The sequence below is a fragment of the Acinonyx jubatus genome, chromosome C2 (genome assembly GCF_027475565.1).
Source record: "Acinonyx jubatus isolate Ajub_Pintada_27869175 chromosome C2, VMU_Ajub_asm_v1.0, whole genome shotgun sequence".
Lineage (NCBI taxonomy): Eukaryota > Metazoa > Chordata > Mammalia > Carnivora > Felidae > Acinonyx > Acinonyx jubatus.
The window spans coordinates 73,982,103-74,009,027 of NC_069384.1; the positions used below are offsets into that span (position 1 = coordinate 73,982,103).

The 26,925-nt window shown below is 41.7% G+C and overlaps 1 protein-coding gene across 4 annotated transcripts in view; it reads left to right on the top strand.

The window, feature by feature from the left end:
• ATP13A5 (ATPase 13A5) overlaps positions 1-26,925 on the top strand; it is a 113,730-nt gene that overhangs the window by 66,786 nt on the left and 20,019 nt on the right. For all 4 annotated transcript variants that reach the window (XM_053221051.1, XM_053221052.1, XM_027052719.2 and 1 more), the window contains 13 exons: positions 457-518; positions 2,106-2,256; positions 4,791-4,877; positions 5,466-5,622; positions 7,586-7,703; positions 10,885-11,009; positions 11,823-11,983; positions 14,181-14,306; positions 15,673-15,752; positions 17,965-18,007; positions 19,713-19,822; positions 23,174-23,270; positions 25,273-25,345. In XM_053221051.1, coding sequence (XP_053077026.1) covers positions 457-518; positions 2,106-2,256; positions 4,791-4,877; positions 5,466-5,622; positions 7,586-7,703; positions 10,885-11,009; positions 11,823-11,983; positions 14,181-14,306; positions 15,673-15,752; positions 17,965-18,007; positions 19,713-19,822; positions 23,174-23,270; positions 25,273-25,345 — 1,390 coding nt within the window. The remainder of the gene's footprint in view (positions 1-456; positions 519-2,105; positions 2,257-4,790; positions 4,878-5,465; positions 5,623-7,585; positions 7,704-10,884; positions 11,010-11,822; positions 11,984-14,180; positions 14,307-15,672; positions 15,753-17,964; positions 18,008-19,712; positions 19,823-23,173; positions 23,271-25,272; positions 25,346-26,925) is intronic.

Sequence of the window (26,925 nt, forward strand, 5' to 3'; positions counted from 1 at the left end):
TTCATTATCGACACAGTCTTTTCAGGAATCATTTGTCACCTGCTGAATTCTTCCTTCAGGTACCCTTCTCTGATTTAAAATTTAATGCTTGCAAGAGTGCCTGAGTGGCTCAGTTGGTTAAGCGTCTGACTGGCTCATGTCATGATCTCACAGTTTGAGCCCAGCATCAAGCTCACTGCTGTCAGCATGGAGTCTGCTTTGGATCCTCCGTTTCCCTCTCTCTCTGCCCTGCCCGCCCCCCACTCAAGTCATGCACACATGTTCGCTCTCTCTGTCAAAAATAAACATTAAAAACATATTTTAAAAAATAATAAAAAAACAAAATTTAATGCTTACAAACAAGGACTTTGGACAACTAGATCTACTTTAATGTTTTGGGAGGTTGGGTTTTGTTTAAATCATGATATAATCAAAAGTTCTAAATCTTATGCTAATACCAATTCTAACTTCTTCCAGACTGGCACTCTTACGGAAGATGGGCTGGACCTCTGGGGGACGGTCCCTACTGCTGACAACTGGTAAGCACTTCAGTGAAGATGGGATGTGGGATTGGTGTAGCTACCTTGGTGCTATTCAAGTCCATCCTTCTGATGTCCCAATTATTCTAACTTGTTAAATTAAATGGGTTCTAAGTTCAGAATCAGATGGGGAAAATAGGCCTTCAAACTCCACATGAAAAAATAGAACGAACTGGATGAGTAAGAAGCTGAATGAATAAAAAAGAGGAGCAAAGGGTGAAATCATAACCGTACTTAATTAAAAACCACAAAGATTTGCTGGTGGTTATTGGACTGGGCGGGGTGGGGAGAGGAGTCCAGAAAGGAAGAGTTCCATCCCTTCCCTCATGTAGCTCATATCTCATGGGATTGGAAGGCACAAATGCATTCATCTTCTACACATAATACAGTCCATGGAAAGAGCTATGATTAAGGCACGCATATCAGAAGAGAGAAGAAAAAATAATGATTGTTTGATATAATACACAGTCTTGGATTTTGGAATAACATAGTGGATAAAATGTCGAAATTAATTTTGGAAATGAACAGAATGAGGAAAAACACCTGACAAAGATAGCACTTGAGATAGAATGTTAAAGGGTATATGGCTACCATTTTTACACACACAGGTGAAAAGCTGGCCACAGGAGAGGGGAGAACAATCACAGAGATGCTACCCCAGAATGGATAGTGAGGAGAGAGCCCTAGCTCCCTTTCCCCACAGGGCTGAGATCTGCCCATTCGGTCTAAGTACAAGATGCCTTGACTCTTCAGCTCTAGATATCCCCCCTTGGCTCTAAACAGTGGTTGAGACTCTGTCACTGAGTCATGCAGGGGCTCTCCAGCACAGTGATGGGGCCAAGCACAGCTCTGGCACAAGATAACAGCAGACAGGCAGTGCGATGTTGCAGAAAATACTTGGGTTCAACCCTACTCATGTGGTTCAGCTCCTGGTTGCTCAGATGGCCGGGCCAAGCTTTTGTCCGGACAGGCACTGCTTTGTCTTCTATTGGCCAGACCAGTGAAAGGGGAATAGGATGCTTAGAGTTTTCACCCCTCCTCTCTTTTCCTTTCCCCAAATGCGCAGGTTTTCGGGGTGTAGAAACCACTGTCTACAATTATCATTTGGCTATTAGATGGGAAATGAGAATGGTAAACTGTACCAGTCTACCATCATAAAGGAAAATGAGACGCTGGATATCTATGCCAGGAGTTTCTAGAAATAGGGCAAAGGACTGAGTCATGAGAAATATTTCAGAGTCCAGGTGTGCTTTTCTTTTCTTTTTAATTTTTTTAATGTTTGTTTTTGAGAGAGAGAGAGAGAGCATGAGTGGGGAGGAGTGGAGAGAGAGGGAGACAGATTCTGAAGCAGGCTGCAGGCTCTGAGCTTACTGCCACCCTAGGCACTGACCTCAAGTAACCTGACAGAAGTCTCTGTGATTATATCCAGGCACTTAGACTTTATCATACGGGGCATGAGGAGCTCTGGAAGGATTTGAACATAAAGGTTAAGCATTATTGAAACTCTGTGTTGGCAAGATTTAAGGGGCAGAGTGTGTAAAATGATTTTGTTGAAGACTTTCATTTCTTAATCATCTTCTCTCCCAGTTTTCAGGAAGTGAATAGCTTTGCCTCAGGCAAGGCTTTGCCATGGGGCCCGCTGTGTGCTGCCATGGCCAGCTGCCACTCTCTCATCCTTCTCAATGGGACCATCCAAGGAGACCCACTGGACCTCAAAATGTTTGAGGGCACTGCCTGGGTAAGATGATAGTTTCTTGTTTTGGCTAAATGAGAACAACTTGCAGAAATCCTTACTGAAAGTGGAAAAGTTTTCTAACTTTGATTGAAGCTCAGAGAAGATTTGTAACAACGTTGAAGGAAGGTTTGATTCTACCTGAATTTCCCAGTATCTGCTCCCAAGAACTCTGTTAATGAGTGCAGCTTGAAATAAGGTTCCGTGATCAAATCGTTTGGGAACCTGCTGTTTTAAGAAAGTAAAATTGATTTCTTGACTACCAGATTTCTTTAGTATACTGTGGTGCATTGTGAATATTCAAGAAGGAATAGGTTAAGCAGCATTTACCAAACCTTCTTGACCACAAAACCTTGACAGGCCAAAACGTGGTACATTCTCGGTAACACTCACAGAGAAACAGTGGTCTAAAGCAGTGCTATTCAGTAGAGTAGCCACTAGCCGGCGACATGTGGTTATCGAGTACTTAAAATTTGGCTATGCAATCAAGGACGGAATTTTTCAATTTTATTCACTTTAATCAATTTAAATATAAATGGCCACAGGTGGCTGGTAGCTACTGTATTAGACAGTATAGGTCTAGATACTAGCCTGAAGGTTTCCCAGTCCAACTGGATCAATTTTTTGAGCTGAGTATGAACAGTTGAAGGGTATAAACCCATTCTCGTGGCTGTCATGACATGGTGAGCAGACCTCTTGACCCCATCACTTTCTAGCTGTGTGACCCCAAATCCAGAACCAAGATTCTGAGTCTGTTACCTCAGGTGTGCATTGGTGATAATAATGCCTCACTCACCGACTTGTGGTAAGCACTGATCCTATGAGCCTACAGGGGCTGCTTGCATTGTAAAGTGCCCACCAAGTGAAAAGCATTCATTCATTCAGTCAGTCACTATTTAGTTAATTATGTTACTCTGCTCTCCAAAAAACCAAACCAAAACAAAACACGTTTTCAAGCTACTGACAATGATATCTTAACCACAGGGCAGCATTTAAACAGAATGTTAAAGGAATGAAAACACATGACTGCGGGGACATGAAATACACCTCACAGAAAGGCAAATTTATAGATGTATAGATTTATAGTGGGGGGAGGGGCACCTGAGTGGCTCAGTGGGTTACGTGTCCAATTCTTGGTTTTGACTCAGGTCATGAACTCACGGGTTCATGAGTTCAAGCCCCGACTTGGGCTCTCCACTGGCAGTGTGGAGCCTGCTTGGGATTCCCTCTCCCTCTCTCTCTCTGCCCCTCCCCCCCCACTGTTTCTATCTAAAATAAATAAACTTATAAAAAAAATTTTTAAAAAGTGTGTACTGGCAAAATTGTAGCTTTCTAGAAGCCAAAATAATAAAAGAGGAAACCTGGTAAACATGGAAATTTTTGATACCAGCGAGTTAAAATTTAAGCATTTGCTGTGGAGAAATCTTCTACTTAAACACAAAGGGATAATCACTCTCCTGGATCTTAACGGAGAGGAATCAGTGTAATTATTACACATTGCCCTCACCGGCATCCTTCGCGTAGACACAATGATGAGCTGCTTAGGGTCATTCTTACTATATGTGACTTTGATCCTGGTTCTGACGGTGGCTCTTCTCCATCGAGGGGTGTTGGTCTATTTGTACAAGTGACATACAAGTTGGGGTCTTGTGCAGGAATATAAATTGCTAGGATTAGCTCTGTAAGAACTGTCTTTAAGAGCAGTGGTATCCACCCCAAGCAAAGTATGGAAGTGCGAAGTGATTTGCATAATTTAAAGCTAGGTGAGAAACAGTCTCAAATTAAATATCCTTTGGTGGATAGGAAACTGTCATGAAACATAAGGATGAAGGGAAATATCCTTGTAGACTCTAATAATTTTAGTGCTACAAGGGATGTCAGAATATTTTTCAGAAGAAATTTGAGATCTGGAGAAATGGAGGCATTGTCCCCAATGTTAAACAGGTAAGTGATGGAGCAGAGGCCAAATGTTGTCTCCTGTTTTCTGATTTGTAGATCTGACTGCCTTTCCTATATTTTAGGTTAATATTGGTGTCTCAAATGGTATAACTTATACTGTTGCAACCTCCAAAGAATGCAAACTGTTTTCAAATATGCTTTCTAATTTGCCAACAGCTAACTTGCTAACTCTCTAGCTAACCAATTAGGCTAGTAACGTAGATACAGAATAAGAATTAATCCCAGGTTTATCTCAAGACCCAATCCTAACTCAACTGAGGGCTAATATGCTCAGCTATATTAAATTCTCATCCAATTACTAGTCATACCATTCAGGAAGAGCCATTGGCCTGCAGCCGGCATTTCTTCCATCAATTACCACTTAAACTGTAGTCACAATATTTCTGGCTTTTTGACATTCTCCAACAAGGTCCTTAATAACGCAACAGAAATTTGACAATGATGGTATTCAGATAATTGGCCTACAAGAGAAAATATGTGGAAGGGACTTTGAAAAGTTTCAAGTGCTATGCAAATGAGAGGTATTTCTTTCTTACTATTTTGCTCTAAGGACTCTTATGAATGTTTTCATTTTGAAACAGATAATGGAAGATTGCGATGCAGACTACCGCACATTTGGGATGCCAGGTTCAAACATAATAATAAAGCCAGGACCAAAAGCCAGTTGGGTATGACTTGCTTTTTCAAATCAGACAGCTCTTTCTCCTTGAAACTAACAGTGTCCATAGTTGGTTTGCTCGTCCCTTCATTCCTGAATCTATTTTTAAATTTATTCATGAACCTGTCTTATGCTAGAGCACTGCGCTAGGTGCTAAGGGATAGAGTGATTTCAGAGCTAGATGTGTGGGGCTCTGTGTTGGAGGAGTACAGAGGCTGGTAGAAAAATCCATATAGGTGCAAATCAGTGCAATACCCTGGGCCGACTGCTATAATAAAGGCTGAAGAAAGAGCTGCAGGCGTTCAGAGGTGAGAGTGAATACTATTTATGAGAGAGAAGTGCCACAGAGGAAGGGACCTGTGAACTTGGCCTGGAAGATGATTAGGATTTCTCCAGGCAGTCAAAGGGAAAGGCCTTGCAGAACCAGACAACTTGATGAGGGAATCGCCGTCGAGGCAGACAGAAAAGTATCGATGTTGTGACAAACATACCACTTCATGACGTCCCTGGGTTCATTGCAGAGCAAGTCCTATTTGTTGGTGTGCATCTGTGAAATTTCACAAGCATCTTAAGCTCTCCTTTGTTGGTGCTGTCTCAGAGTCCCGTGGAAGCCGTAGCCATCTTGCGCCAGTTTCCATTTTCCTCAAACCTGCAGAGGATGTCTGTGGTCGCTCAGGTGGCAGGGGAGGATCACTTCCATGTGTACGTGAAGGGTGCCCCGGAGACGCTGGCCAAGTTCTGCAAGTCTGAAACAGGTACTAATTGACCCTGTTCTCTCTTTCAGAAGGTAAAAATGTTTTAGAAGCCCAAACACACAAAGCACACAAGACTAAGTGAATGTAGAAGTGATTGTTTTCTCAGTGAGTGAGAAGTGGGCCCAGGAGACCTGATAAGACAGAGGTGACCATTTCAAGGCCGTGAGGCAGAGAGTAAATATCTGGCTTTGATCCATCCAGAAAAGTCCAACCACAATGGGGTATCAGGGAAGGAGATGTGAAGCAAATATCAGGAGCCAGAACAGGAAGCTACGTAAGGGTGAGCGAACCAGGAACGTGTGAAGGGAATAATGGGACAGGTCTGGGCCCTGCACTCAGCCTGCAGCTGGGGCGCTCCGCCTGACACCTCTGGGGGCTGGCACCATGTAAGGGCCTCGTGCCGGTCAATGGAAGGAGAATACAGACAAGATAAATCTTTCACACACACACAAAGTGATTAGAGCAAATTAGACGGTATTAGAGCAATGCAGTTGATCATTTTCACAGCAATTTCATCTTTCTGGCCTAGATTTTGAGCTGATTTGTATTGTCTCTTTGTCTTACAAACATATGCACTTTCTAAGCGGCAGCCCAGATTTGTAAGGATATTGTTGCATTCAAATGAGTTCATTTGGGTAAAATTGGCCTTTTTCTCCTGATTTTCATCTACATTCTCCCTATGATTGCTGATAGCCATCAACTTGTGCACACAATTTTAGATTTGGCAAATGATTGCTTTAACTTCTCCCTCTACTTAGAGCCTTTTTTACCTTAGAAGCGGCCCCTTTTTCTGACCTTGATCTTCCTCAGAACTCCGATGACCTCTAACACTCTATCCCTCTATCCCTCACAGACTGATGGCCTATATTTTGCTATACATTTTTTTTTCAGTCTCACAGATGCAAGTGAGTATCTTCCTGAAATTTTAACTGGTGATTATTGCCCTTGCTCCCTGGTAAGGGTTTGGGTCAGTCACTTCTCACCTCTCATCCTTCTGGTAGCCCTTCCAATTCTTATTTGTCCTGACCTCAGATCTTTGACATATGCTAATACTTCAGTGATTTCTCCCCTTGTATTTAGGAAATAGAGAGCTAGGAGATGCCTTGATCCCCACCTTCTGGATCATTTTAGAATTACAGGAAGCTTGAGCTGAATGGGGACACTGAGGTCCACACCCTCTCATTCTATGGATGGGAAAATTGAGGAGCCAGAAGAGAGACCTACCAAGCCCAAGGTCAGAGAGCTAGTTGGCAGTAGAATGGATACTAGAAATCAAGTGTTTTGCTACCTAAGCCACTACATTTCCATTACACTGTTCTTTTTAATGCTCTTCTAGGCATCCTACGAGCCATAAAGATTTCACAAATATTGTAATATTGGTAATGACTACCATGCCAAAATACACAAACGTTGGCATTGTGTCATCTGTCCTCTATCACAGGGATTGCGAACATTTTTGCAAAGAGCTAGGTGGAAAATAACTTTGGTTTTGCAGGCCACATGGTGTCTGTCTCAACTGCTCAACCCTGCCATTGTGACACCAAACCCAACATAGATGATAAACAAATGGGCATGGTTGCATTTCAATAAAACTTTGTTTACAAAAACAAGCAATGGACCAAATTTGGCCTTTAGTTTGCTGACCCCTCATCCAGAGGATCAGCTGTTTTCATTTTATCCTTGTAGACATAGTCGTGAGGTCTATCCTTATTAAAGCCAGCCAGTGGAGTTGACACCCAGGGGATGACCAGCGCATCCTTGGCATTCATTTCTGTCAGAATAATAAGAGCACCCTAATGAAGTTGTGGCTTTTAGCCAGAGCTGTAGTTTTTCTATTAAAGTATTTTTTTTTTTTTTTTGGAATTTTAAAACAAGGTACAGTGACTGGATCCCAGAGTCTTGCTTAGGAGGTGGGCAGCCTTCAGTGTGACCTTACCTTTACCTCTTTCCTCTCACCTGACAGTACCCAAGAATTTCCCACAGGAACTCAGGAAATACACAATACAAGGCTTCCGTGTCATTGCTTTTGCCCATAAAGGCTTGAAGATGAAGAAGCTTTCAGAAGTAGAGAATTTAGCCAGGTAAGGAAGTCAGATATCGACACTAGAGCAGGCTCTGTGTGTGTGAAGTAAATGAATGCTGGAGATGGACAGAAGGACAGCTCCAATGACGACGAAGCCTCCTGGAGATGCAAAGTCGTCTCATCCAATCTCCTAACTTGGAGCCGGGCAACCGTAAGCCACACTGGGGAAGACTGGTTGGAGGTAGAACAAAGATGGTAGTCCAGATCTCTTGACTCCCAGCTGTCAGTGAGCTATCTCTGCCCGGCAGTCCATCATCCAATCAAAAATAACCAACACTCCTTCAATCTTGGAACATTATGTGGCTGACTGGCTTGGGGGTCCCACGTACAAACGGGTTGAGAAGGAGAGAGTGGGCTCTGTGACACACTGACCTCCAGTATGCTTTAAACCTGGTTTCAGACCTGGAGATGTAGTGAGTCTAAGTTGAGTTATATGAAATAGGATTCCGTATTCTTAATTACATTAATGGATAAAATGTCCTCATTAGAGTATAATCTGCAGATTCTTTTCTCTTTTAATGTTTCTCAGTTTTTAAAGGTTATTTTTGAATTGTCTAAGACAAAGGAGTAGTGAAATACTGCGGAACATTGAATAACAAACTATGCATTATCTTCGATGTAGTGTTGCTGATAGAGAAACCCTCACTTATATACAATTAGCACCTTCACATAAGATGTGGATATCCTTGGTCCAATGTTACTGTTTACAAGCTATGTCCATGTGTTCTAATACAATCTTTGTCCCTTCCTTGCACTGTGTCTATTTCCCTCGTCTCTCAAGTGTAGGATTGGATGATCTTTAAGGAGCTTTTCAGCCATGACATTTTAATCTTCTAAATAGAATCACAAAGCTCATTTTGAAATCAATGAAATAAATTATGGCACTCTCAGATTTAACATTAAAGGTGTTAGCTATTCTTGAGCAAGCACGAAGACCCATAACACACAGGATTTTGTAATTTCTCAAGGCAAAAATTTTAATAACAAAAGCTAAGGTTATGTGTGAAGAAAAAATTCATGTAGTTTGACCAGGAATATTGCCACCACCCAGCTGCCACACACTAATGTAGCTGTGATGTTCTCATTTAAAAGTCACTGATGAGTAGACATTATTATAAATATAACAGAATAAGAAAGTGATGATCAAATGTGCTAGATTTCCAATCATCTCAGATTTTCCCAGAGAATATCAGGATCCTGTTATGCTTCTTAAAATTTCGCTACTATTTTCAAACAGAGTAAGGGAAAAGTGTTTTCAGTTTTTTTTTTTAGAATCAAATTATATTTTGCAAAGTTTTCGAATCAGAAAGATCAAAAACTTCTTTAAAAACTGGTGTGTCATAAAAGGGAAGTAGGAGAGTTTCTTTCTGTCTCTCTCTCTCTTTTTTTTTGGAAAAAATAAAACACCCCACACTAACAAACAGAAGAAATACTTTGTCAAAATTCTCCCTTTCATTGGTTTAGCAAATTTCTATTGAGTTTGAGGGTGCACGAGATACTCTTTAAGGCACTGAAGATTCTGAAGTGAGACAATCTTTGCCCTCAGAAGCTTATATCCTAATTGGGAAAGATAGATCATGATACCATTTTACATGGAGTGATCAGGGAAAGTCCTCTGAAGAGGTGCCATTTGAACAGAGATATGGCATGAGGATATCCAGAAGAAGAGTATTGCAGGCAGCCAGAAGAGTGAGTGCAAGGGCCCTGACACAGGGATTTGCCAGGAATGTTGCAAGGTAGCAAGAGGCCCAAGTGCCTGAATTGGTGAAAAAGGGAAGAGTCCTCAAACAGAGACCAAAACTGGAAGAAACTGGTGGGACGATTCTTTGTTTTAGTTCTAGCTAATGGGAAAATATGAATCCAATGTATAATAGACAGCTATGAAGTTAAATGATAGAAATTTAACACATTCTGAATTAAGGTAGGTGCTTCATCATATTCTCTGAGATCACTGAGGCAGGATTCATATCTGATAATCTGAGTACTCAGCAAGTGCCCAATACAAGGTCTAAAACAGAGTGATTGGTGAGTGGACTTTTGAATGAAAGATGGAGTAACTTGTTCTGTACTCCAGAGAGAAGTTTCCTCACTGTGTTCCCATCTAAGTTTGAGTAATATTTTTCATCAAGAAATCCAACTCTGCTCTTTCTCTTGAAGAAGGTTTACTGACTGCGTGTTTATTTCTTCTATCTCCCAAGTCCTACCAGCATGAGAGAAAAGAAATAACATCAAAGAAAACTAGAGAGGTGATTAAGTGCAGACAGGAGATTTCTATCATTTCTGTAAGATGAAAAGTAAGTGGGGGGCGGTGAATGGAGTCTGAATCAGTAGAGATGGAAGAAGTGTGGTCTACGCCATGCCAGAGGGAGAGATGGCGAGAGGGAAGTTGCTCCACCCTGTAGAGCCTGACAGGCAGAGACTCAGCTCTATCTAGTACTGTGGAAGGTAGACGTGGGACAGGACTGAACATGGGAGATTGTACCCAACAAGGTTAGGTCCCTAGGTCTCCAGCTCCTCCTGCAATCTTAACTCCTCCCTGGGCAGAAAAAGGAACAATGAGAGATTAAGAAAGAGATCTTGGCCCCCCACTTGACTTTTTAAAAAGTCACCTGAGATTTATTCCATTCCTGAGGTGAGTTCCTACAAAATGAGTGTAACCCAGTTAGACTCCAAGCTTCCAATTTCAAATTCTGATAACTTTTTGAAGGCTTGGTTGATATCATATATTTTCTGGAGGTTACAGATGGAGGTTGAAAGGAATGATTCCATATTCAACTGTTACCGTAGTATCCCGTAGACTTACTAAATGCCTAACTAAACTGATTACCAGGTCACAAAAAAGGTCTTTGAAATTAAAAACAAAATATGTGTGATTAACAAAAATTTTAGAAACCAACATAAGAGTTGGTAGATAAACACATTCTTTTAAAAAATTGAGTTGAAAAATGGAAGAAGCTGCTAAAAGATATAAAAATGGTTGCCCCTGGGAAGGAGAGGGGGTGAATAAGGGTGGAGATAGGGATTATTGGTTTTCATCATAAGCTTTTGGGTTCTTTTTTATTTTTAAAACATACGCATGCATTACATTGATAAAATTTAGAAAGACTTTTTTAAGGAAGAAATAAATTCAACCGTCAAGACTCCATAAATAAGTTTAGTATTTTCTCCTGAATCCCAAGAGAGAAGGTGGAGTCAGACTTGTCATTTCTGGGACTTCTCATAATGGAGAATCGCTTGAAAAAAGAAAGCAAGTCAGTCTTGAAGGAACTGCATGAAGCCTGCATCAGGACCGTGATGATTACTGGTGTGTACTTCTGGAAGCCTGCCACGTTCAATGTATCCCAGGCGTCAGAAAAAGACCATGTGAGCTAAGTGGGTTCATGTGGCTGAGGCAGAAGGAAAAATAGCTGTCATGTGTTACTGTTCTTTGACTCCTGTTCTTGCGGCACAAGTGCAGCAGCCCCAAGATGACTGTGAGATTTGGTAGCAGAGGCCATACTTCATTCTCTTTGTCTAATGCCCCTTCTCCCTACTTGGGCTTGGTCCAGAGTTAATAGGCTCACAGTAAATGTTTAAACACAAGAACGGATATGTGCTCATCAAGAACCCCAGTGAGACGTCTGTGTAAAGGGTGTAAGACTCTACTGAGCTGTCCTTCAGGGCTGTGGGGCAGGCATAGCATATGCTGATCCAGTCCACGCATGGCCCAGCCCTCAGTGTTCTAGTCTCTGTTTGACTGCAATCCAGACCCCCAAAATGGTTCCATGCGATCGGAGTGGGCCCGTGTTATCTTCACCACTTGGGGCTCTCAGTCTTCTGAGGGTTCATCAAAAAGCACGTAACCATTTCCTTATTCATCCTTGCATGTTTTGGAAATATTCAGTGTTGAAGACATGCTGCCATTGTGGCAGGGAGATGCAGACATTGTTTTTGACCACTAGAGACAGACAGGCTTGGGCAAGAGGGACAGACAAATGGTTATCAAATAAAGACAAAAGTGGGAAATGCCCCCCAAAGAGCACCAATATTGGGGTATGCCCACTCAGAGGAGGAAAAGCTCAATTTGAGCTGCTGAGAGATTTACACAGAAAGCAAGCTGACTCTCTTTGTCATCTAGGTGACAACCTTCAAACAGCGATTACTGTGGCAAAGAATTCTGAAATGATTCCTGGAGGAAGCCAAGTGATCCTTGTTGAAGCCAATGAACCAGAAGATTTTGTTCCTGCCTCTGTGACTTGGCAGCTGGTTGAGAACCAGGAGAATGGACCAGAGAAGAATGTGAGCAAATGTTAGAAGGCCCCTTGGTGGCCTGGGCTGATGGCATACAGCCCTGGCCCGGGCAGCCTTCTCTGGGCGTTAGAAGTCACCAAAGTCAAAGCCCTTCACAGCTGGAGGTTCTGAAGTTTGCAAAGCATTTAGCATTTCCACTAGCACTTCTCAGCCCTGGCTGCACAAAGAAATCACCTGGAAGAGTTTTAAAGCTTCCAGTGCCAAGGTTTTACTGGTAAAATCCAAATCTCTGGGTTGAGAGCTGGCATCAGCCCATGATTCCAATGTGGCTGGGAACTTATGTCCATATTTCCCATTTGAATCTCATAGTTGGCCTATACAGTTGACAAACTGTTCAATTCACAAATGTGAAAACTAAGGTCCAACAAGGTAAACTTGCCCACGACACACCACTGGCAAGTAGCAGAACAGGAAATCAAATTTAGGTCTGTCTGATAGCACCCAGATCCATGGGCATTTACTTGTTTATTTTTTTAAAGACTTTTCAGAAATACTTTTTCTTCAAGGTAAAAAAAAAAAGTTTAATGTTTATTTTGTGAGAGAGAGAGAAACAGATTGCAAGCTGAGGAAGGGCGGAGAGAGAGGAAGACAGAATCTGAAGCAGGCTCCAGGCTCTGAGCTGTCAGCACAGAGTCCGACGCGGGGCTCAAACTCACTAACTGTGAGATCATGACCTGAGCTGAAGTTGGACGCTTAACCCACTGAGCCACCCAGGAGCCCCTAGATCCATGGCCATTTAGATTGTGCTGTGTTCGTGACATTAAGTTAGCAAGTGTCAAGCTTTTCGAGATAGCAAGTTTCCTGTGCTTTTGTGAAAAAAATGGGCTGCAGCCTGACATCCCTTCAATAAATGTGGCACCTCTGCTCTTTGTCTGAATTCCAGATGGTCCTCCAGGTGACAAATTACAAAAATCCTCCCTTCCTTCAGGCTGACCAGCCCTTTGGATTGTTAAATGTAGAGTAGGCCTTGTACAGTATACAACCTGCACAACTGTACAGTGACCCTACCCCTGCTTGGCTCAAACCCCATCACATTGGCTGTAAAAGATGACAGCTCTATCTGCGCTTTCAGCAGATTTCTGGTGCTTATATCCTTGCAAACTCACTTGCTTCTGTGTCAATGCATGTTGCCTCCATTTCACTGTGTGATAAAAATCAGGTCTTCACTAATTTTTAACAGTCCACTCACACTACCCACTCACTAATTTAATACCTTTACTGAAGTTTTGGCCATCGCTGGGTAGTCTGGCCCCCTCCCACCGCTTTCCCTATCCAACTTTTTATTGAAAGCAGAAGGAATTCTTTCCTTGCCTCATGTGGAATGCTTTAAGCATATTTTTGTTGGCTATTTTGCAGTTGGGAGAAGGGGCGTGGAAAGAGAGGGGTGTATCTCCTTGCCTCCCAAATCAGAATATCAAGATGAATCCCTCTAGTGAAAAGAATGTTCACACTTTCTATGCTATTTGAACTCAGAGTTCTACACTAATGTAAGGACCCCTGAGAAATGTTGCATGAAAAAGCATGATCAGCTGTCAACACTGTGAGTGCATGTGCATTCATCGGGTGCTCTCTCTTGGGGCTGAGCCAGGTAGAGCTAGATTGCAGTGATGGGAGCACATTGACAAGTGGAGGGCAGGAGAGAAAGAGCCGGTGCAATGGAACATAGGGCATGGAAGAGGAGTGGAACACCATGAAGGAACATGTTGCCTGTTGAGGTGGGGAGAAGGCAGGTGCTATAAGGAGCTAGGCTCTGAAGAAAGAGTCTGCCTATTTTACAAGGAAGAAATTGGGGAATTATTGGTGAGTGAATGACTGGTAAAAGATCTTAGGAAATAAAAGCATGAAGAGGAGAGGAAAGAGGAGGGAAGAATGTTTTCTACTCTTCCTTGGAATCACTAACGGGTACCTCGGAAGGATTTCCTCAGCAGACTGACATACATGTATGAACTCCTAGGACATGATCCTGAGCATTGTGTTGTCAATGTCTCATATGTTCATATAATTTGGGAAGGACATTTTGAGTGTCTTCTTCATCGGAGTCTAGGTTCCATGGACAAATTGCACATTATGTATTTGCTGGCCCTCACATTATTGCATAACTTGAATACACTTCCTTCCATAAAACATAGGAAAGCAGAGACATTCTTTAAGAGCCCATGTGGAAACAATGCCCTTTTGAATTTAGGAAACCTGCGTTAACATTGGGAACATTTCGGTGCCTGATGGAGCGAGAGGGAGCTGTTACCATTTTGCAATGAGTGGGAAATCCTACCAAGTGATATTTCAGCATTTCAACAGCTTGCTTCCAAAAGTAAGTACTGGTGAAATGAAGTGTTTTGTTTTGCTCTCAAATTAGTGAGGCAAAAAAAAAAAAAAAAAAAGAGAATAGTGAAGGTGATGATCAGCGAGGTTGTCTCAGATTTGGGGAATAAACACCCCCAAAGGTGCTCCTTCAGAAGTTCCCCAGCCCTACCTGATGCTGCACATGCACATAACCCCCTCTTCAGAGTCTGAGCTCTGGTACAGCTCTTCACCCCCCCATGGCCAGCCCAATCCCAGTCTGCCTCCTCCTTTCCCTCCCCAGCAGGGAGGACCTCCAAATAGTTCCAAATGTGCTGCCTGTTTTGTGGGTCAGCCTCTCTCTGAAAGCCACCAACTCATGTCAGGTTGAGCTCTATTCCCCTTCCTGTCTGGATTCTTAAATTACAGCAGCAGGAAACAAAGACCCCGTGGTTTATTTTCAAAATCATTTGTTATCTTGTCCTCTGTGTGTCTATTTAAAAATAGTGCTGTGCAGGGTTGTGCTGTCAGTGTGAAGGAGATAAGTGGAGCACAAGCTGAGGGCAAGCAACCATCTGTTAGCAGTTTCTTGAAAATTCTGTCACCTTAACAGACAAGACCATTGAATCTAGACCCCAGAGGCTTCTAGAAAGCTCTAGTGCAGTACCTAATTGAGGAGATGGGGAAGCTGAGACTCAGAGAGTTTAGGTCCCTTGTCTAAGCTTTGCCCAGCTAGTGGGACCAGAGCTGAGAATGGAACGTTGGTCTCCACTCCTCACCTATCACTTTTCCTCTATCTATGCTGCAATTGTGGTGATAGTGTTTAGTAGAAAGAACTGTATTTCCTTAAGCATTTTTGTCCCATATACTCTGCTGCTTTTCAGCTATTATTAACTAGAGCTTATCCAATCTCAGAAAAATGGCCAGGAAAAAAGTCATAAAGTTGTGATGGGAGATGAAAGTGAAAGTTAAATATTAAAGCATTGAGTCCCCTTTCTCCCTGTCCTGACATTTGGGCTAACGACACACCACCTATTGCTATATTCAAACAGTGGCTGGGAATGACTTTCAGGGCTGTCCTTGTTTTAAAAAAGTGTCCTTGGGGGCTCCTGGTTGGCTCAGGTGGTTAAGTGTCCAACTCTTGATTTTGGTTCAGGTCATGATCTCGTGGTTCATAAGATCGAGTCCCATGGTGGGTCCGTGCTCACAGCAGAGAGCCTGCTTGGGATTCTCTTTCTTTCTCTCTCTCTCTCTCTCTCTCTCTCTCTCTCTCTCTTCCCTTTCTGCCCCTCCCCTGCTCTCTCTCTGTCCCTTTCTCTCTAAATAAATAAACTTTAAAAATTAAAAAAAAGTGTTCTTCATCCTAATCTTATTGCAGTAGTTGTTTTTCTCTTTAGATCCTGGTGAATGGAACCATTTTTGCAAGAATGTCTCCTGGGCAGAAATCTAGTCTTATTGAAGAATTTCAGAAATTAAAGTAGGTATTATTGCACGAAAGGAGAGTGTATTCATTAACTATTGCTGCGTAACAAATTAACCCCACATTTAGTGGCTTAGAATAGCACCACTTACTGTTTTACATTCCAACGGGTCAGAAAGCCAGGTGTGCCGAGCTGAGTCTTCCGGCTCAGGCCTCTCACAAGGCTGCAGTTGGGTGTTAGGCAGGACTGCAGCTACCTCAGTGCTGGAGGAGGAGGGACCCGCCACTGGCCTCCCTCACGTGCTGTTGGCAGGATTTTTTAGTTCCCTGTAGCTGTTGGACAGAAGCCACCCTCTGCTCCTTGCTACATGGATCATTTCATAAGGCAGCTCATAGTGTGGTAGCTAGCATCTACAAGAGTGGGCAAAAGAGAGATGGAGAGAGATCACCATTTTTTATATCCTCATCTCAGAAGAGACATCCCATCACTTTTGCTGTATTCTCTTTATTAGAGGCACGTCACTGAGTCTAGCCCACACCCAGGGAAGGGCTATATAAAGATATAACGTCTTGAACACCAGGAGATGGCAATCATAGAGCCATTTTGGAATCTGCTTACCCCATACAGCATTCCTTCTGTGGCCCATACAGCATAACTTAAAGGAAGATCCTCTGCTTGGATGTGGGGAAGAGAAAAAATAGGGGCTTATATAGCTCAGAATGAGAAAAATGAGGAAGTGTGTGGGTCATCCCCTGGAATTATTTGAGGTTGGTCCATTAGAAGATATGTGAATGATTCCAGGACCAGTAGGAAAGAGGTGGAATGATAGTCTCACTGTATCTGGCCCTGGCCATGGTTTGGGTATGGAGGCCAAAGTAAAAAAAAAAAAAAAAAGTCCTTTTTTTTATCTCCTTCAAAATTATAGATAACCATGTACATCAGAGTGAAATGGTTCTTCTTGAGACTAGACCTACCTATAATTTTCTGGGAATGTTATAATTTCTGAGCTACATATTTCCAGAAAGTGAAAAGGAAAGAGAGTAGTGAAACTTCAGATAATTACTGACAAGTAGTAGCTAAAATCAGGAGACTGCCTTTCACTATTTTGTGTTGCCAAAACATTCTTAGGGAAGTTTTAAAAAGAATGCCTATCAACTCCCATAATGCCTTGAGGCTGGGTTAGTAGCCAGTGTTTAAGTGACTATTTTACTTACATGGTCATTATATGATAATAGCCGAAGAAAGTAATTTTACCCATCTCAAATGCCTAAGAAATTTGGCCAATTTATATGCTTACTTTTGAAAAGCTATAGTCCCTTAAAGAAAAATCAATTCAGGAAAATATGCTGTCTCGGAATGAACTGTCTTCTTGATTTCCCCATCTTATTCCTCCTGACTTTATCACTGACAATGCACATAAGGTTGTCTGAGTTGTCTTCTGAATTCAGGGAGCACTTGAAGATGTAAGATTCTTTGTGTGATATAAAGACTAAATATGTGATTTGAGCCTGAAGAAAAGGACCCACTTCAGCAAATGTACACAGTCATGACATGCGTGAGAGCCCATGAAGTGTTTATAAGAATATTTTCGTATATACCTGCCAAATATTGGGTTGAATCTTATGAGTTTGTTTTTGACCATTTTTGACTTATAAAGATGACCATCTCTTATGTGTCAGCTAATCATAAGGAAACTGTCCAAGAACTTTATTTTTTGCCTGTATTGGTTTTGTTATTACTCTTCTATTCATGCTGTGGTGTTTGCACACCAAACTGGTAGCGATTAGGAGCATATGCTCTCATATCACTCCAGAATGCCTCAAGATTATGTGTATATGCTTTTGGTTCTACCTGTTCAACCATTTCCCAAAGGTTTCTCATCCTAATGTCTAAACTTCCAGTGGCATCAGCCACCAAAAAACACAGATGGATCAGGTTATTCGGTGCATCAGGTGTGGGAAGTGCTGTGATTATGGCTGCACACGCTTAAGCTTAGCCCTGATGGATACAATCACCCAGGACTTGTTTTGAAATGTGTAATCTTCTTGGTGGCTGTCCTTGGCAAAATCACTGTCATTTCCACATGGTGGAAACAACTTAAATACAACAGCCTTATTCCTCTGGGGCTATTTCTCTCCAAGTCATTTGCCACGAGCCTGATGCCACGTGTGTTCAACACACACACATACATCACGTGTGAGTTGGTTGTGATGAAAATTACCCAAGAGAGGCGTTAAGGCATTAATGTTTTTTATCCATCCCCTGCAGTTACTACGTGGGCATGTGCGGAGATGGAGCTAATGACTGTGGGGTGAGTAGAACACCTGAGTAGTAAAGGCCGAGTGAAGGAAACGTTTGAAACTGATGGTTTAAAGTGTTGAATTATGTATAAAATAATGTATGCATAACACATCAGTGAAATCGCAGACCAAACTATGTGGCTATGACAAACTATAGAGAGGCCTAAATTAAATAATTCTCAGCAGATGCTTTCCCATACACAAGAGAAAGCAGTACGTGTTTTAGACTCTGAGTGTTGAAGATATGGTTGAAATAATAGCCCACCTTGAAGATTTATGTGCGTAAGCAAATTTTTCCAGTACAAAATCTTCAGCACAAAACTGAACGGGATTGCTTTGTATTTCCAAAGCCTACTAGATCCTTAGGATCTGGGTAGTTGTGTTCCTCTCTTTTTAAATATTTTCGTTTAAGTTCTGTGAAAAATTGTGTTCACGCTTAGAGATCTATTATGAATTTTTCTACCTTATGCGTCATGAGAAGACGCTCGTTGTTAGTCTATGCTTCAAAACCTAAAATGAGTTACCCAATTCCCATAATTATGTAGAAATTAGAACAAAACAAATAATAAGTGCTAAAAAAGGACATAGTCTCTGCCCCCTAATATTCATTATCTAGTGGTGGAAAGAATCATGCATAATATTAACCCAAACAGGGGCCCCTGGGTGGCTCGGTTGGTTAAGCATCCGACTTCGGCTCAGGTCATGCTCTTGCAGCTCGTGAGTTCGAGCCCTGTGTCAGGCTCTGTACTAACAGCTCAGAGCCTGGAGCCTGCTTTAGATTCTGTGTCTCCCTCTCTCTCTGCCTTCCTCCCGCTCATGCTCTGTCTCCTTCAAAAATAAATAAACATTAAAAATTATATATTAACCCAAGCATAAAACAGATGATCTTAAAATATGTAATAGAGATACAAAATACTAAGAGAGAATAGAGGGAGAAGGAAATATTCTAATGTGTATTGAACATGAATTTAGTATGTGCCAGCCACGGTAAACAGATGCTTTGCGGTTCTACAGAACTACAGAACTACGAAATCTCATTTTATGCTCATACAATTCTTATGGGATTAAAAAATTGACTCTGGCCTGCTTATTGGCCACTGTCTGCTCTATGCTCTCTCTGGGCCATTTCGAGTCTTGCGACAATGAATTAGCCTTTATTTTAGTGAGGCAACACAGGTCCTGGAAGGATGTGTGATAAGTACGATTTGGTCCCTGTCTCCAGTGAAGATGCTGTGAGCCCCGTACCTCGTCCCAACAGTTAACTGGTTGGCTATATCAGGCAGCCCAGAGATAGGTGGGGATTTGATATCTTTTCCTATCGTTCGTGAAGATGGTCTGCTGAGTGTAAGAACTGTGATGAGGAAGACCCCCACACATACCCATCCAAATGCTGTCACCTTTTCAGTTGACTTCTTGAATGATTCCTTCCTTTTGCTTATCATCACATCTACATCCGCACAAGCAATGCACACACATGCATATGAACGCACGCACCAGTCTTTTGCCCCAGGAGCATCGTTTAGCTGGTGCCTCTTTGGTTGATGACTTTCTGGATCTGGAGGGGGATAGTACTCCATGTGGAGGGACAGCATAAACAGACACCCAGGGCTGGAAGGTTACAGGGTTATAAACTCAATAATGTGAAGAATAGCTCATGGTGTTCAGTTAGAACATGGCCCGAGGAGTCATGGGTGTAACGTGGATTTATCCTTCTAGGCTTTGAAAATGGCTCATGCAGGCATTTCACTGTCAGAGCAGGAGGCATCTGTGGCCTCCCCTTTCACCTCGAAAATAGCCAACATCGCGTGTGTGCCTCATCTCATCAGGTAAGCCACTAGTTCCCTTCCACCCTCATGACCGACGGGCTCATTGTCTGGCTCTGTACAGAATTCAACCACAATTTAAAGTGATAAATGTCACACAGAGGTATGGGTACAGTGCTATCCGAGCACCAGTTAAGGGGCCATTTGTGCTGCTTGGGAATGCTGGTAAAAACCACAAAAAGTGACCTTTGCCGAGGCTGAAAGGATGAAAGGCTATATTGTATGGACAGTTGAAAGGTAGAGTTGATATTTAAAAACTGCATTTCTTACTTCTCTCCCTTATCTTGTATGTTGGGTGCTTACTGGAACCTTCTTCCTGGGGATTGGGAAGGGTGAGGCAGCACAAAGAAAACACTCCATCACATAGCGTCCCCAGATAATGTTATCTCTCCAAGATACCAATCAGCAAATATCCAAAATGATCGCAAGACTTTTACAATCGAGGGAAGGGGAAGGAATTAAAGACCATTTTTTTTTGTCAAGATAGCTCCCTCACCTCCATTCTGCTCTCATTACTGATTTTCATCTCTACTCATAGTTTAAACATAGTTAAGAATAAACGTTAGGTTTTATATTTTGTTCACAAATCGTACTCTTCTGTTGCTCCCTATAACACCACGGGGTAACTTTAAGCCATCTTCACAGCCAGTGGTTTGAAAGACATCCCTGAAACTTGAAGTGTATTCCAAAGGGATGAACATGAAGTTCTCCAGCATGTCCCCTGGTGCATCTGTGCATCTGAATGGGCACCTACTAGCAGGAGTTACTCACCTAAAGGTGCTAGGCTTGAAATTCTATGCCCGTGTCTGGTTGCATAGCAAATAGCTTGACACATCTCTCTGAACTCGGGGTGCCTGCCCCTGTGTCCTTCCACACCCTCAAACATCAGTAGCTCTCCTGCCTCCAGAGCAGGAGACTCCTCTTCCTAACTCCCATGTTCTCTGCTTCTGAGAACTATCTGGTCCTTAGAGCCCTCAGAACTTCAGAGAAATCTGAACTCTCTCCTTTCTTTATCTGTAGCCAAGCAGGCATTATGTTTTACTGGATTGTCTTTGGGAGACTGTCTCCAAGTCCTCTCCTTACTCTCTACTGCCTTAAATTTGGTTCCCAGTCAGTGACTACGAAATGAGAGTGCCCAGGACCCTGTCCCTACGTCAATACAACTCATGGAGCTTTTTAAAATATTGTGCTTGGAAATATGGTGGATAAAGGATGAGACAGATTTTGTCCTGGAAGACTCATGTTCCAGTAAAGGTACAGAGAGATAGAAATATAATCACAAAACAGACAGTCATCTGCCTGATCAGTGAGAAGTGCTGAACAAATTAGTTTTAAAAAAATTAATGCTCAAACAATATGGTAATTGTTCCAGTAGTTCCGATTGGTAACTCAAGCCAGGAGGGAAGGTTTTAGGAGGGGAATTGGGACTTGAAGGATGGATAGGAAGTACGTAAACGGGAAGGAGGTGGGGGAACATTCCAAGTGGGAGAAGTGGAGAGCCACATTTAGAAATGGGATTTTAACTGGAGAGTGTAGAGCCCAATAGCCCAGGCTTCTCAGCCTCCTTAAGCCTCCTGTTGGGAGGCTTCTCAGGTGGGAGTTATGGAGGGTAAGCTGGAGCAACAGGTGTGGAGGGAGTTTAAACTCTTGGATGGTTGCACAAGTGCCTATTTGGTCCATCTGAGAGGCAGTGCAATTTGAACTTCAGATGCTGTCTCACACACATGGCCCAATTCATTTGTGAATGGAATGCAGTGTTTTAAGATACACATCATGGTGTAAAATTTCTCTAGTGGCAGATGGTTTAGTAAGACTCAAGGTAGAAGCTCTTTGCTTTTTTATTTCCTAGATTCATAAAAATTAGATACGGTTCAGCTCTGTTAGGCTCATTTTACCCTTGCCATCCTTGATGTATGCTTATTTCTGAGAAAACATCCTCCAGAGGGGCAGCGAGGTACAGTTTTAAATGCATAGGTCCACAGGTTTTCATTTGTATCTTTTGAAACATGACTGACTTCCTGCTAGAGTGGAAGCCTTTTAGGATAAGGACTGCACCTTATTCATTTCTGTATTATTGTGCCCAGCACTAAGCTGGACACAACAGAGCATTGGATGAATGTTTGTAGGCTGCATAAATAAATGAATTGGCTTCTTAAAATTCATAATTATAGGAGTAATTTTGGAGACCCATACTTTATTTAGAATGGCTTCTTGAGCCACTCACAAAAGGAGAAAAAGAATGAAACCACCAAGTTCATGTCAGAAAACGGTCTAGGCTTCACATGCCTACCCCACTCTCAGCTTGTCTGCTGCTGCACCCTCTGTGCTGAAAACAAATGTTAGTGCCTCACAGCCTGGTGGAGAACATCTGCCCAAAGCATCCTGGCCCATCCCTCCCAAACATTCTCATCCTGCCTGAGCGCAGGTGGTTATTAGTTTGTCTTTTAAGGTTTTCCTTCTCGAGTCCCCATTTCATTGACAAAGGCTTCAAGTAGCACTAATGCCCATGTCAATGTGGGGTGGTGGTGGTGGTGGTGGTGATATGGGCTGCCCCCCATGTGAATTCGCTTCTGCTTTGATGAGAGCAGGCTGCAGGAAGGGTTGTTTGCCAAGTTCACCATCCCTCCATCACGTGTTCCTGCCTCGTGTTGTTGTCTTCTTTGGCCTGTCATAACCCACCACCACACGAAGCCTCAGTTAAGGGAATAGCAGCCAAACAGGATTTTTCAAGGCGGGGTGGATATTTACTTTTTAACCTGCGGTTTTTACTGTTGTCTTTATGTCTTTTGAAGGGCACACCAGCTCAGATTATTACCATGGGTTCTCCCTGGAGTATGGAAACCAACAAAACCCAATTCATCTCACATATTGGAGTCACACCCACACTTCCTAACATGCAAAAGCACCTGTCCTTTAGTTTAATGTCTCCACGGGACTCCAAAACATACACACTTCAGTTCTCAGAAGCCTGTTGTTAGGATGTAAAGAGTCACAGCTGAGTCAATGCTTGACCTTTTGTATCTCATCATAATGTCATGTGTTTCTAATATATGTGTTAATCTTTTTAATTCACTGAAAATAAAGACTGTGCCTGATTCATTTGTATCCTCCATGACTCTTAGCACAATGCTGGTACCTTATAAGCCCTAAATAAAAGTGAGTGAATGAGTGAGGTCATGATAGAAGCTGAAAATGAATGAACAGATGAGTGTTTCAACAAATAATTGAGACGATGAATCATTGATTAAGTGAATGTATATCAACAAGCTATTAAATTTGAACACCCTTTGAAATATAAAAGACTGGGAGATGTATTTTATGCATAACCAGTTATTTTTATCTTTTCTTAAACAGAGAAGGCCGAGCTGCTCTGGTTTCATCCTTTGGGGTATTTAAATACTTGACCATGTATGGCATAATCCAACTTATTGGTGCATCACTGCTCTATTGGGTATGAACCAAAATAATTTCTTCCCAGTTTTAATTGCATTTACATACTTGGTTTGTTCTTGGGGGTGTGGCTCCTACACAGGATTTAATGTTTTATAAATAAATGACATTTCTCAAAACAGATGTCTGCAAACTTGGGAACTTGGCATAACTGCACACACAGCATGGAGCTAGAAATAAGTAGCTAGAGATCAGTTTTCTAGCAGTGCTGTTTTCTTCTAGATAACCTAAGATACTTGACCTCTTCAAGCATTTAGTTCTCCACTTGGAGTATGAAGAGAACTTCAGAACAGCGTAAATACAACTCAACAAGAAGTCGGTCTCCAACTATGGGCAAAAGACTAAGAAGAGATAAAAAGAAAGAGAAGTTCTGGAATTTGACCTTAAAGGGCTCAAAAACTAGAAAAACTCACATATTGGAGCTTTACTTCTGAACTCGCCCAGAAGTTAGACACATAGACATGTCATTAGTAAAGGATTAGCATTTAAAAATTTTAAAAAAAGACTTGCAATTAAATGATAAAAATAATCACTTACAAATAATCACTTATAAATTAAATAGTTATATGGAAGAGATATGTATAAGTTGAAAATCTTCATTATTTCAGTCATAACTTGCTCTAGAGTAAAATGATCCAACAGACTCAGGGAGCGCTTCAGAGAGCATTTATTACTATACTGCTTTCCTGGGACATTTGAGACATGAATGAGGACCACAGGTCTCTAGCATCTGGTGGGCTACCATGCACAAGAATCAGACACAGAGGGCTAAGGGGCAACCAGGTGGGTAGAAACAGAAATTGGACTGGGAGTCAGAAAACCTAGATTCAAATTCTGCCTTTATCACTAAGCACATACTAGATCTTGCCCTTGGCCAAGCCTTTATATGCCTCTGGGAGGTCAGGCTGGCAGATCCCCATAGTTCTATGAAAACTGCTTCCAGAACAAATACTGAAGCTGCCTGTGAAAATTCCTCCCTGTTTCATGTCACCCTGCCTATATATATAACTGCATTCTGAGGGGGAAAGAAGAGGAAGGATGTGAGAAAGAAGTGTAAAGAGGACAGAGAATTAGAGGATGAGAACCACTGGGAACCCTTTATGGAGGATGAGGAATCATTTGTATCTTCTTAAAAATCTGAAATATTTCTCAGTTCAAAGTCTTCACACATAGAATTGGAATGATAGTCTAGCCTGAAGCCATTCATTCTGATGGTTTAGACCCAGAAAAGAGTGTCCCCCAGAGACCTTAAATTAGAAACTTCAGGGCCTTGGGTTCACACTCTAAAAATCCAGAAGTATTTCTCATTTGCATAAATCTGGTCTATAATGGCTCAGACCAGGTTATAAGTTAGTGCTCAGTCAGCAGCTATGAAGCACATAAACAGACCTGGCTGCAAAAGGTATTGCAAGGCAAATTTCTGGAGGTTATATGCTGACTTTTATATATGACTCCATAAATGTAAGCTTCAAACAACTTCTATGTCTACACAGACCTTAGAAAGTCAAGCCTACCAGACTGAAGTCTGTAATGGGCTTCCTTGGGAATAGTGGCAGTTGTTCAGTTTGTAAAAGTGAATGGACCCCAAGAGAACTATTTGTGAACTCAATCCATGGATAGGATGGAGAGGAACACCTGTTGAATGATTTGAGGCTTGGATTTCAAATGTTTAAGCTTGAAGTTCCCAGCGGGTATCTTATGTCGAGAATTCAAATGTCCAGGCTGAGACTACAGCTGTCAGATTACTGTGGCCAAAGCCCGGGTGTTTCCCAACGGACTGACTCTTGTTGCTAACATGGAATTAAGTTAAACACTGGGAAAATAGTGATCTGGCTTCATTATCTACAATGAGATGCTAAAGATCATAGGTAAGTTACTTTCTTTTTAAGGAGGAGAGAAAAATAACAGTTGCTTCCTGATTACGTTCAGAAAGAGAGTTGGCAATAATAAAAATGCTACAATGGCAGAAGCAACATTTATATTTACTTTTATTTCCTTTCCAGCAGCTACAGCTCTTTGGGAATTACCAGTATCTCATGCAAGACGTAGCCATTACCTTGATGGTCTGTTTAACAAGTAAGTACTTCAGCAAAATAAACAGCATTATTTGTATTTATTTACCCATGACATTCTAGAAATGCTCATACAAATAAAAGCTTTTGAGAAAGATACACCTTTACTACTGAAACCACTGTACTTGTGAATTTTTTGAAAGAGGTGTTGGCAGTAAGTGGAGGCTTGAAGTCCTGAGATTTGGCACTAAAACATCCTGATAGCAAATAAGTCTTAGCTTCATAAAATGGTCAATGTATTCTGAGTTCCTTGCAGGTTTGTGTCTTGTACATAGAAAATTGTACAAGAAACCTAGAAAGGGAAATGTTTAAAACCCAAAGGTCACTTTCCATTATTCAGCTATGTTTCACATTGACATGAAACCAGATTTTTGCTAGGTCTTTGACATGTTGAGAACAAGTGCGAGCATTTAACTCTAGAAATTCTCTCAAAAGCAAGGTGTGACTCACAGCAGCTACTGCTCATTTCCTTCCTTTGCGATGACACTGTGATAAAGTATTTCTTATCCAAGAACTCAGGGCTTCATACTAACTCTTAATAAGGGAGAAAGGAGACTGCCTCAACAGAGAGCAAAGAAAAAGAATGACATAGTCATCTCCTTTTCCTTGTTCAACAATGGGACTGTTATGAAAACAGATAAAAAAAATCAGACAATGCAGGATATTAATAACCTTGAGAATTTCATGTAGCATCTTAGCATCTTAAAACATGAAACGGATACATCAACCCTGTGGCAAAATTTACCAGTGTCAGAAACATAAGTGACATCAATTTCGATTCTTAGGGTGGAAATGTGTATTTGTAGTCCATTAGCCTATTTTTCTGTGCATTATTAATAGTCACATGACTGGAACATTTTGAGTCAATGATATTGCCTTTGCAATGTTGGCTATTTTTAAGCACTTTGTATGATTTACTTGTGAACACGGTCGATGATGCTAAAAGAAGAAGAAAAGAAGAAGAAGAAGAAAAAAAACCACCAGGAACTTCCAGGAGCTAAGCTAGCAGCAGTAGCACAAAGGTGAAGGCTATGGCTATTCTCCACCACTCCCTATCTCTGAGAACTTTGGCAAATTATTTATGAAATAATTTTCTGACATGAAATGTTCTCATACGGTTGTGATGATGAGACAAAACAATGCATGTGAAGGGTTCAACACAGTGTGTCACACACTGTAAGCACTCACAGCAAGATGAATGATAGCACCCTGCACCTAATCTCTTTTTCTTCTTTTGAAATAACTGGCTAACTCAGTGAACCCTTGAACAGAGTTAGAATGCGTACAGCTAGGCTGATTGATTCAAAATCCAAAAAGGTGAGTAGTAGTGTTTGTATTTTTCTCCTCTGCCTTCAAACGCTATTGTTTTTCCATCACTGCAAGCCCAATCATCCCACGGGCACATCACTTCCTGGTCAATATCAGGTATTAAAATGATTTCATCTTCAGACATCAAAAGTCTAGGTATCGTAAATTAACATTTCGTGTTTGCATCCAGTTCAAACTTTTTCTTCCTCTAGATCAAACCCGACCTTGAAGCAAGCAGTGGGAGAGAAGGCCATACTCTCTACTTTCCTTGGGCCC